Genomic DNA, 13,092 nt, shown 5'->3' with positions numbered 1-13,092 from the left:
GCACTACAACTCAAGAATTAAAAAAGTCTCATGTACGTATTTAAAACATATGTAGAGGACACTCCTTACCAATTTACCTACTTTGCACTGGTAACTAGTTAATCCAGGCTTCTGCAACTTGGGAGACTCAAAAATGTTTACAATAGTTCAAATTAATTTCTGAAGATGCAAGTCAATTCATCAGATCATTTATTTAACAAAGAATACTTTCTCCATAAAAGGTGAGGTTTTGGCTCTATTACCTGAATTAAGATATATTGTATAAAAATAATGGAGGGAAAAAAATCCTTAAGAGATATTAAGATGTCTAGCATCCATTGATTCGTATGTTAGGTGGATGCTTGTATACTTCAAAGAATTCAGGTCTAAAAATAATTTTGTGGAGAAGGAATGGATCTAAGACAGACGTTCTGGCAGGTAACTAAACAACCTTCATGAAGCCCTCCTTGCTACTTAATTGTGGGATAACGGGATAATTGTAAAACTAGTGGTGAAAACACCAAGGTCCTCTTACCTAAATACGAAGGGATTTGGAAGACATTCTGTAGGATGAAGGAAGAGCATACTGCTAGATAACTGAAGTAAAAGGAGCTGAATTTGGAAATGCAAGAGAAGCCTCAGGAATGCAAGTATGGAACACTAAAAAGGTACACTACCTTACTTTTTTCTACATCCACAAGATGTTCCCCTTTTAGCACTGTCTAGTACTAACGGCTGCTTTCATTTCTGCAATTTATTCTTTTACAACTCTGCCTCTTTGCAAAAGAGCACACAGCATACATTGCTTCTGGCTCAGAGCTCAGCACATTGATATATGTGTTGGTTAGTTTGGAGGAAGATCTTGCCCTGAAGCTGCCTGAATGAGCACTGCCACTCTGGAGAAAGGCATCCATAACAATCAATTTAGATAACCTTTAAAGGTAAGAGAACTTACTCTTACAAGCACTAGTTGGGTCTTGCAGTGATGAAGGAAAAGTATGATCGATGCAGGAATTGTCATCAACTAGGGGATTTTGCAGAACTGCTACAAAGACAGCACACAGACCCTGATGGGAGATGCTATGTAGGTATGTGCTCCGATATAGTCCACCACACTAGACTAGGTGTTCCACAGGCCTAAGGGTACTTCCCCTGGTATTTGTCTATGGTACCAGGGAAGATGAATTCCACTAGAGACAAAACATTCTTGTGAAAATAATTTCTAGGAAAATAAAGGAAAATGAGGAGCAAACACTCACACGAACCGGATATTCCACCCATTAGAAATGGTGGTCATCACCTTGGTATCCAAAGTAAAATTTGGTCTGAACCTGGTAAATCCTAGTAAACTGATTCCCACAGAACTGGATGAGGGATACAGTAAGATTGAAGGAGAAAGGGAACTTAAGTATCTTTATGAACAAAAGGTGCTTCCTGAAAACTGAACCTACAATGAAAGAAGTGGCTGGCTGTGTTTTTTCTGGTCTCTTTCTGTGCATAGCTTGGTAGGCAAAAAGGGTTCTTGGCTAAGCCCTTTGCCATGAAGATACTAAAAGAACAGCAGTCCAAAGGAAAGAAAGAACAGGAAAATAGTATCAACAGTTTTGGCTCTTTTTAAACTGCACAAAACTCATGAAAATGAAGACAAGGAAAGAAAGGTCTGGATTAGCCAAATGGCACTAATGAATTGGAAGGGGAGGGAGGGGGATTTTGTCACTTTATACTCCCAGTTCAACATGTGATTGCTACGAGTTCAGCTAGGGTTAAAAAGTCTGAAGTATATAAGTGAGTGCACACCTTTACACTGAGTTTACACATAGAAATTGTCCAGTTGATCAGTTTTACCTTTTCTCTTTTCAAATTACCTGCCTGACCCATGAGGGAGGATGTAACAAGGCAATTCTTGTGGAGTCTGAAGCTAGAATTATTTCTTACCTCATACAGGTTAGCCAAATTTGTTTGCTCTGGACTGGCATTAGATATAAAGCCAGCTTATTCTATTAAATTTCAGCAAATCCTAGATGGATTTTGCTGTCTGCCTCTATGCTACCAAGCAGATTTTATTTTTTTTTTTAATTTTTTATTGTGCTTAGACCTAATTTGTAACTATATTAGTTAATGATGCAGGTTTAAACTCACTTTGCATTAATTGTTAACACAGTCAAAAGTGACAGAATTAAATTAGTCTGTTCTATACATAATAACTAGAAACATAACAGTCAGCTACAAAGAAACACATCAGTTAAAGCCTTTGGTAAAAATCTACACCTAAGCATATGGAAAAACATGACGGCTCATTGGCTCATTATGCCTGAAACCTCTTTACAGATGCCTTTTTTGTTTTGTTTGTACGGATTTTGAAAAATAACATTTTGTCTTTGATACATGTATAAGGCTGAATTTTTTTTTTTTTTTTCCACAGTACCTCTTCCCATGCACAACTGCCCCCGGATCCTCAGACTTTGCTTCCAACTCCTGAACTTCATCTACCAGTGTCTTAAAAGTAGTTCTCTTTACTCTGTAAGGAATACAAAATACTGCCAGATTTACTCTTCTTGAAATTAAAACAATAGATCGTTTTATATAAACATTCAATTTACAGGTCAATTTTCTCAGATGACTTAAAATTAAGCTTTACAAGAAGAAAATTATAAAGCAAGTCTAAAAAATATATTTTATTAGCTGTTACAATTATTGAAACATTTAAAATACTACTAATACTTGTAAAGTTTGTCAAAAAACCACACAAGGTGAAAAATAATTTCATATAATCACCAGAGCTGATCTTCATTTGCTTTTCTCACATGAGTAATTAGAACACATTTAAAAGTCAGTACTTTCTCTTGTAAACCTTGGCACTTCTGTACTCACACTTTGTATACTACATCAAAAAGTAAAGCTGTCATAGGAATACATAGAAGTCCCATCCAAAACACTCCGGAGCTGAACATCATAGCTGCCTGGAAGGAAAAAAAGCACAAAATGTGATGATGTCATGACAAGAACTAGGAAAAAAACCCGCAGAAGTATCAATTACTTTGTTCAGAGAATCAAAAGCAAATTTAAACAAACCATTTTAAACTCCCTAATGTGAAATAAAATTTTAACTCCTTTTTAAAACCCCCTGAGTTGCTACAGAAATCCAGTAGATAGTAAGCACTAATTCGTGTTAAGAAGCTGGTAGAAAGATCACACTGCTTAGTTCTGAGGGAGAATCTACCCCTCCACAGCCCTGCTCTACGCCGCTATGCTGACTGTAGACATTTCTATTAAAATCAGATATATTGAGAACTCATCCCCACCACCCTCACAATCTTTGTCAATATATTATGAGCACAATTTCTTATTTGCAATCAACTATAACAGGATATAATAGTTCATGACCCTTGATATGGATAGTGGACACTGTTACAATCATTTTGCAATGGAACTCGAATCGAAGTTATCTCCAACAGAACTACTGTATCACAGTTCCCACACCGTCACAGCCTCCTGTTCAACAAACTGCTTAAAAATGAGAACTAGGAAAACAACTAATTACATAATTATGGAAGCACACAACATATTGTTAAATGAAGATCTAACACATTAACGTGCCGTGAAATATTTGTAAACCAGATCATTGCTTTTAGTTGGGTGTTTGCTTTTTTATACACCACTTAATATAAATACATAGGAATTTCTTCTGTTCATAACTTGGTCTGTAAGCATACTAAAAACTAAAACACACTAAAAAGCCAAAACAAACATCATAATGTGTATGGACTTTAAAGGAAAAAAGCCCCTTAATACTACGCCAGCAATTCATGCTCAAGTGTCTACATCAATAATATTACGGATGCAAGGAGTATGATAAATACTTAATGAAGCATATTACTGAAAGATTGTTTTGCAGTCACAATTAAAAATACCTTTGTAATGTAATTAGATTGCACAGAGATTGAAAGTAACATTGCTACACAATGATACCCTTTCAAATCCTTTCCTTCGTTACTTGGAGACTAAATCATTTCAAAGGTTAAACCTCCGAAAGTAACAGAAATAAGCAAGCTGAAATTTCTCTAATATTAATTAGCAGACAAATGCAGGTAGCTTGCAGTAGCTGAAATCTAATATCTGAATGCACATACATGAACAATATAGAATTATACTTGATACATTCATGTGTAAAACCAAAAGTTAATTATTTTCAGGAAAAAAATATAATTTTCACGTAAGTTAAAAGTTCCATTTACCTTGTTTTTGTATCCAAATTCCTACTGACACTGACACTTTGCAAAGCATTAGAATGTATTTTAACTGAAAATTTGGTAAACTTTCCACAGCTATATTAGAAGGACATAGATATTGCCCTGAGATTCTAGTAATTATTTCTGTCAACAGCTGTCATCAAAGGTGTAAACACTAAGCAATGACAGGTTCAAAATAAAACAATTCACATTTTCAACAGAAGAAAAAAAAGAAAATTTTGTATCAGGAAGTGGAGAAACTGTATTAGCGCAGTCACTTTATAAACAAAACATGACTTCTGACATACTCGATGAAATACTCATTTCCTAAAACAGCAGCTAATAGGAAATGTCTATCACAACTACATTTTCCAAGACCTTTTATAATTAAGTAGCAATTAGGGAGACAAAGTTTCATAAAAACCCAAGAAAAAGCATAAAAAATACAACTTGAAGTGATTATGACTCTTACTCCCTGTTACTAACAAAATTTTTTAATTTATAAGAACATAGCAAAGAGCTGTCCTTCCGTTAGCCACCCTGTATTAAATGTTTGCTGGTGAAACAGCAAAAGTGATAATGTAGGTCTTAGGATGTTAATTCTGACCATTGTAATGCTAACTATGAATGAAGGAACAACTGGCGCCTACTATTCAGCCCATCCAGCCTTTGGCTTTACAAATGAACAACATGAATTGAGGAAAAAAAAAAAAAGTTTTTCTGCGTCATATTTGAAAGCCTGTCAGATTTTTTTTCTTTTACAGAGTTAATCCAAACCTAAAAGATTTAAAGCCGACATTCGCATTAAAGACAGAGGGCCTCTTTGTATTTTTTGGACGAAGAGGGGAAAAAATAAAATCCCACAGAGGTATTTCCTTCCTTTCTGTACAAGAAAGCTCCCCCCTCACTCTGTAGAAAACATTTTTGTCTCTAACTTTTCACATCTCTCTACACATAGGCAGGTCATCTGGGAAATGGCAAACCAATCCTTTTCAGACAATGGCACTAACAGGAGCAGCCTGTTCTGGAGACGGACTCTGGCTGCCTCTGTTCGTGGTTTACAAATTGTTCCTAATGTGAGAGATTTGTGGTCTATGCCAAGTTTTCCCCCTTTAGGCCTTGTGAAACCAAATGGAATCTGCCACAAAAGTGGCTCCCAGGGGAATTCAGAAGTAATCCAAAATGAGAGCTGGGAAGCCTAGTTTATTGTAGGACTTACAAATCCTGCACGGAGGATAAATTATTTGTTGTATGTGTAGCTCATGCTCAATATTAGGACTTTCTAAAATTAATTAACATTGTTTATTAAGCAATGTACATATTTCTAGATAAGTTCTTATTTTTTAAAAAAGAAAAAAAACGCTGAGAAATACGCCCTTTCATGGCTTAGTGGCAGATTAGAAATCCTGGCTGCAAAAGTTTTTTAATGCACTGATGAAGATGTACTGTTAGGAAATTACGTGCCAAAATGAACAGAGAATATTCTGTTTTTCTTTACTATGAAATGATTTGTCAAAACAGCTAACTCAGATTTTGGAAAGCCTTCTAAAAGGAAAGAGAGGATGATAAAAAGAACAGTAAAATTCTTGCTGCAGAAAATCTTATGAAAACCTTTTTCAGTTTATCTATTTCAGGTATCATCTAGGTACATATCCTCTTCCCTATGAACTATAGAACTAGTAAAATAATACCTCCTCAACACCATAAAACCAGCAACAGTTTATATTCTCAACAACTTACAGAGACATGTTCATTAGTTTTAGTTATCTGCATGTATTTGCTTTCATACATGTCAAAGTATTTACTGTTGTAATATTAAACCAGCTCTGCATTAACATCCAGCACAGTGAAGTTCCTACAAGTGAGTTCTTGTAGTGCCTCTAGTCTTTCTTTGCTATTTAGAGTTTAAAAAAAGTATCAGAGTTCCTATTAAGAACTAAGTAGGAACTCTGCTTATTAAGTATATTGAAAAGGGAGACCCTTCATTTTCTGCAAATACGAAACAAAGGCTTGCTGGTATACAACAAATAGTAGGAGGTATTGAAACAAAAGGAGTACCAGGCAGTCAAGAAGCAGATAACTGGATATCTGCATGCAGAATCTGTAAATTCTTGAATAAAACTCCTATTAGATGAGAAAAATGAGTAAGGATAGACTAAGGAACATGCCTTTATTTTTTCTCTAGCTCCTCTCATTTTCTTCAGCCAAGGAAACAAATAGTTCACTGCAAGATCACCAATTTCCTCACTGCAGACAGGTATGAGGGGTGGACTGTATCCCACAGAGAGATGATGAAAATCACGGTCTTAATTATATAAACACAAATAATAAATAATATTATAAATAATACATACATATATGGAAAGGCTCACACACAGAGACATGTACTATAAAGCCTAAAGCTTTAGGAAGTACCTCTGTGGTGACACAGAGCAATACAGAGAATTAACAGAGTTAGGTCAGGTCTCTCTTCTACAGATGCGTCCTTCGTTCAGTCCTTTGTTTCAGTTAATGTTTTAATATTCTATGTATCCATTAGAACAAACATCTTGCCTTTTCCTAGAGTACCTTAATCACTCAAGACTGAGCAAAAGCCAGCACATTGTCTCTTCTGATCCAGTAAATATCTGATTATTCCATACGAAGTGGAACAGCACAAGACAGTTCTCTGTTCAATCACCCTTTCAGCAGAAAGCATTACCCTGCAAGTTGCAAAGTAGAGAGAAACTTAAATCTGGCTTTTGGGTAACATTCATTTGGGGTGAATGTTCTAGTATTTAACTGTTGGATAAATGAGTATTTCAAAAAACATCGGTTATAAGGGTCTAACTGTGGGAGGTAGTACAGGTTTGTGAATCATCAGATTAGCACTCACCTCTAACCACAGAAAAGCATTTGAGCCCAGAAAGGGATGAAATGCACATCTGCACGTTATTACATGTTCTTGTGACTAGCTTAGAGTGGCTGCCTATTTTCATTTTGTGAATTAAGTTCACAGGTATTTAATTCCTCCTTGCATTTTATGAAAGCCTAGGTTACCTCAGTAGATATTTCACATTTGGAAAAAAAGCACCTAAACAAACCAAGCAATAAATCATGGTTACTAAATTATCAATTGCTATCTCTGTTGACCTTAGCCGTAACAGTGATGGAAATACTTTCAAAGATAAAAAGCAAGAAAAGAGTAAAGAAAAAAAGCTTCACAATAAATACCTGGAAATTTCTTCAAAATGGTGGAGAGGAGAACGACACACAAACAACAAAAACTTTCCTGAGAATTAGGAAGAGAAGGTCCTGTTAGCAAAAGTTTGGCTAATAAGGTTGCACTACAGCATGAACTAACAGACCTGAAAAATAACCTTTAGAAAATTAAAGAGAATTAGCCACTTGGATGTGAAATTAGACAAACTAGAAAATGTTGGCAAGGTGAGATTTATCACACTACTTTTAATTGTACTTGTAATCAGAGAACATTAGTTGTTCTGCAAGAAAAGACTAGACCTTCTCTTCTGCATCAGAGTAAAAGATTCACAGGGAAACCTATCTGAATGTATTCAAAGACAATGTAAGAAATAGTATCTGGCAAAGGAGATGTAAAGCTACGATAAGCAGATGAGTTCTGGTGGTTCTAGAGAGTTTGTAACCAGGACAGGGGCTGTCTGCACTGCAATAGGTGTAACGGGAAGGACTACAGGAAACACTGAGTTTCACTAGAATTTGTGAAGAACTGAAGTCATTCCTCACTACTGCGCATCAGAAGAGGAAGCTGCTATGGAGAAAGATGGAAGCTGAGTTATCATTAATCTTTTAAGTGTTGTTGTATGCATAACTGAAACAGGAATGTGTATTGAATTTGATTCATAACTTTTTAAACAGAAAAGCCCCATAACTTCTGTTTATAAAGGAGATTGGCAATAACATGCCGAGGGAAAGAATTCATTTAAATGCTGATACCTGGAAAAGACTAACCAATAAAAAGGAAGAATATTAGAATGGTAATAGTACCAAGACAGACCATCATAAGCAGGAAAGGTAAATCTGGTAGTTCAAAGATGAGCTCTGCTCTTTCTGTTTGTACCTGTGCAGACAAAGAATGAGAATGTAACTACTGGATATGAAAAAGGATCTTTGAATAGATTTTAAAGTATTTGAGAATAGCAGACTGGCTAACAAGTATCTAGCACTAGACTAAGTACAATTAAACCGTGAAGGTCAGAGGACTCAAAATGGAAACTACCTAATGGGAATTAAATGGGAAAAGAAAAACCCCTTATGAAAATATTTTGGATTCCTTAAGCGAAAGACTAGAAGTAAACTTTATATTTAAAAAACTAAATAAGCTAAAACATGTTAGTATCAGAATAGTAACATAATTTTAGGCTCTCAGATGAGGATAGATGACTAAAATGGGTATATGCCACAGGATGAATTCTGATTCACTTCAAAAAATCTGCAATAAATCGAGTTCTTTTAGGAAGTAATATTCTTCACAAATGTACACTGAAATGTTTTATTTTTCTAAACAAGAGCTTCACATAGTTATATAAGGAAAGAGAGATACAGATTGCTGCTTATTTTTTTGTAAAGACTCATAAGTCTGTAAAATGAAAATGTGCTAAAAATGTGGGAAAATGCGTATAGGGGTCTTTTGCTGAGAATGGGCTTGAAAAAATTTTGGACTATGAAGGAAGACCCTAGATTTTGTTGTTTTATTATTCCACTGTTCTTGAAAACTGTGTTTCATACATACTCTGTGAATAAACAATAGCCCCTTGCCAAAAATTTACTACACCAATTATTCCCCCCAAAATGAAGACCCAGAATTTTGGTTTAGATTTTAATCCAGATTGGTAATAAGCAGTGAAGCAGGGGGAAAAAAAGAAGTATTTACTGACTAACTCAGCATGACTACTCCAGATATTAGCTACTGAAGAATGCCTGTTTTCCACAAGTTTTTTGATAATAAAGTGAGAATTGAGACTTTGGCATTTGTTTACCATATAGGGCTCAAGTCAATTCTTAGAAATACAGATTGTCAACTAAGTTATCTGACAGGTTCCCTTAAAAGCATGGTACAGTACTTCTCTTGTTTCATTGGAGAACCTAAATAGAATCCTTACTTTTCAAATTCTAGGGGCATTATTTGTAACTCCCCCTGCTCCTGTTGAAGAAAAGTACCTGCACCAGAGGGTTGTGTTGTCATCCAGAGAAACCTCAAAAGGCTGAAGAAATGAGCTCACAGGAACATCATGAACTTCAACCAGAAGCACAAAGTCCCACATCTGGGGAAGAACAAACCCTGCAGCAGTACATGCCGGGGGCCACCCATCTGGAAAGCAGCTTGGCAGAAAAGGACTCGGTGCTGATGGACACCAAGTTGAATATGAGACAGCAGTGTGCCCTTGTGGCAAAGAATGTGAATGGTAACTTCAGCTTCATTAGATAAAGTACTGCCTGTAAAGGTCGAGGCAGGTCCTCTCTACTCAACACTGATGAGGTTACATCTAGCAAAGTGTCCAGTTTTGGGCTCCCCAGTACAAGACACATGGACATACTGGAGACAGTCCAGAGAAGAGCCATGAAGATGATGAAGGGCCTGGAGCATCTCTCATATGAGAGGAAAGACTGAGATAGTTGAGACTATTGAGCCTAGAGAAGGCTCAGGGGGATCTTATCAATGGAGATAGATTCCTGAATGGAGGGTGTAAAGACAGAGCCAGGCTATTTCCACTGGTGCCCTGTGACAGGATGAGACAATGAGCACAAACTGAAACACTGGAGGCTCCATTGGAACATCAGGGAACACTTTCCTACTGTGAGCGTGACTGAACACTGACACAGGTTGCCCAGAGAGCTTGTGAAGTCTCCATCCTTGGCGATATTCAAAAGCCATCCAGACATGGTCCTGGGCAACTTGGTCTAGGCGTTGCAGGGGGTTGGACCAGATGACCTCCAGAGGTCTGTTCCAACCTCAACCATTCTGTGATTGTATACTAGCCTGAATAGTGGCTTTGCTCTTCATTAGACTATAACAAATTCCCCCTTTCAGACCAGACCTCAGACAAACATCTTGCTCAAGACCTGTTCATTAGAGACTGAAGTACCTGGACAGCTACATTTTAAAAAAAGTGTTGTTTGGTTTTTTTTTTTTTTTTTTTTTTTTTTTGTTGTGTGTGTAAAAAAAATAAACCAGTAAGGGGATTAAAGGATGTATATCTAATATTTTAACAGGCATAATTCCACATAAGCAGGTTATGTGGAATAACACAGACAGAACCAATATTTAAGAAACTAATACTGTTAATATAGTAAATTCTAATACATCTTTACTACATGGTGCAGCTAAATCATCCAACAAGGAATATTATTTTTTTTTCACAAAGATTCTGCAAGCCTCAATCAAATACTATAAAATACATGCTTGTTTCTTCAATTTCCTGCAGTAGTTTTATAGATCTCCAGGGTCAGACAGAGCAGAAACAGATGGTGCTCTGGAGAACTCTACAGTGCATTAGCTACAGTACCACAATAAATTAAGAAGTTCTGCAAACACTGAACTTTTGCTTTTAATTTCAAAGTCATACTTCTTATCCCAGTAAGTGTTATAATTTTAAGATAATTTATTAATCAGATTGGTGTATAAAAAGAGGCTTAGCTACTTGGAAGACATAACACTAACAAGCCCAAAAGGGTCAGGAGTTGTACTAGTGTGAAATATACAACAGGTTGGTTTATTTTTCTCCCTTCTCCAATTACAGGTTCTCAACTCAAAAGCAACACCATATTTATTAGAGAAAGAGATACCCATACCAGCTTAGAAATGTATCTATTTTATAATTTTAAAAAAATCAATCTGCTTTTTTAAAGTGGCATTAAAAACAAAAGTAGCCTTTTGAACTGCAAGGATGAAAGCATTACAGGGAAGATTCTAGCAGATTTATAGCCTACTGACACGGGAATGGTAGCTACTCTTATTAGGTGATGTAAGTTACAGAAACTTCAATAGTTAATGCAATCATTGCAAAAGTACTACATAGATATAAAAATATATAACAACTTAATCACAGCATCATTTATTTCTTTCAAGTGAGTATAATGCACAAATATGACAAAACCTGAACAGATTTAAAATGCATTTTATTCAGCATCACAGAACAGTTTTCTGTGTACTGAAGAGTCTCAAAGAAAAAATAATTACACCTGCAAAGTAAATACCTCACCAAATATGAAGAGACTTGGCATTTACTTTTAGATATTTGTGCAAACTGAGAAAATACTGTAATTTCTTTAAAAAATATTGAAAGTATACTTTCACTTACTTCGTTAATGTTATACATAAAAGTACCAACATCAGTGTAGTAGAGAAACAGATCCATGCAGCTGATTTACTCAAGTCTGCAATGAAAATGTTCTTCTAGTCTGTAGTGGCACCTTTTTTGAAATTAAACGGAGCTTGTTTCATGTCATGGGGCAAAACAGATGTCCTGTGCTATTACCCACTTCTCCATAATGGTGTTAAATCTAACCACAAAATGCCTACAAGTTTGTTTTTTTTTTTTTTTTTTTTTGTATTAATTTTTCCTTCTTTCTTTCTTATGCATCTATAAGTAAAAGTACAATCTTTTCAGGTAAAATATTAAGAAAATAACCTGTAAAGCTGGTTGCTCAGATGCTTCCACACTAGACAGTACTGACAGACAACAAATGCAGGAACAAACATTACTGCAGATAAACATTGTACTGTAATAAAGATTATGCTACAGAGACTGCAAAATTGTTACAAAATCACTGCAAACTTTCGAAATGTTTTCCATATTTCTATCTCATACACTGTGCATCAAGTTCCCTCCAACAGAAATCATGCCTTGCTACTACTACCAAAATCCGCCTGGTAGAAAACGTATTTTAACATTTTTCTATAAGCAGATAAAACTTGGATTCCTAGTATTTTAGGATCCGTGCCTAAAATTAGAAGAATATAGTCTCTAATTCTTAGAATAAACTCGAGCTGAGAATTTTTTAAATGAATGAGTTTAAAGTACAAATGAAAATAATATGAAGGTAAATAATAACTTCAGCTTAGTTAATGATAAAATACATGAGTCTTGTTTCAGACTACAAAAGGACTTGTAACTTAAAGCTAATCTGCTACAGTACCTGAACTAGCCATGGATACTATATAACTAACTACTTAGGTTATCATTCTCTTTTTTATCACATAACCATCTTCAGTTTTACAGCCCATTTTTCCGTTCTTTTCTGCTTCATAAATCCCATTGCTCCTCTTACATTTTTTGTCCATTTTTTCTTCTAGGCTGTGTCTACAGAAAGACAATGGTGAACTGATAGCTCTCATCTGAATGTCATCAATCAGGAAAAATGAATGAAATTTTCTTTACTAGGGAAATTTTTTTTATTTTAAACTGGAATAGAAACTGTTTTAGGGTTGACACAATGTGTAACTGGTTTCTTGTTTGAATGTTAATTCTAAGGTTTTGTCAGAATTTTACTAAGGAAACATGTTTCAGCTACTATAACCCAGATGCCTGTTATCCATCTTGTAACAGGTATCAGCTATATAACTACCAGTTATTCATATCAGAACACTTGTGCCAGGATACCTCTGCTTATGTGAGCCAGAAGCTGCCTGTCAACTCTTCTGATCTGACACCTTAGCTACCATTATTTACAGGACTTCGGAGTACTGTAACATGGAGACCCATCTAGTTCCCACACTGTGAGGAACAGCACTGTATAGTTGGGATGAGCTGGTCCAGTGTGGGAGTAGCGATCTTGAAAGCCCAGAAAACAAAGGTCTTGATCTAGAAGGCTGAGGCAGTTCTGGCATCAACAGGGCATTTTGGATCAAAGGGTCCTTGTTTGG

General features: G+C 35.8%; 1 protein-coding gene across 4 annotated transcripts in view; it reads right to left on the bottom strand.

Moving 5' to 3' along the window:
• ATP8A1 (ATPase phospholipid transporting 8A1) overlaps positions 1-13,092 on the bottom strand; it is a 122,445-nt gene that overhangs the window by 9,075 nt on the left and 100,278 nt on the right. For all 4 annotated transcript variants that reach the window (XM_032999089.2, XM_032999087.2, XM_032999088.2 and 1 more), the window contains 2 exons: positions 2,851-2,939; positions 2,405-2,497 (listed from right to left, as the gene is read on the bottom strand). In XM_032999089.2, the coding sequence (XP_032854980.1) occupies positions 2,405-2,497; positions 2,851-2,939 (182 nt within the window). The remainder of the gene's footprint in view (positions 1-2,404; positions 2,498-2,850; positions 2,940-13,092) is intronic.

The sequence above is a fragment of the Tyto alba genome, unplaced genomic scaffold, assembly GCF_018691265.1.
Source record: "Tyto alba isolate M040663 unplaced genomic scaffold, T.alba_DEE_v4.0 Super-Scaffold_6, whole genome shotgun sequence".
NCBI lineage: Eukaryota > Metazoa > Chordata > Aves > Strigiformes > Tytonidae > Tyto > Tyto alba.
This window is presented reverse-complemented; position numbering and strand designations above follow the sequence as displayed.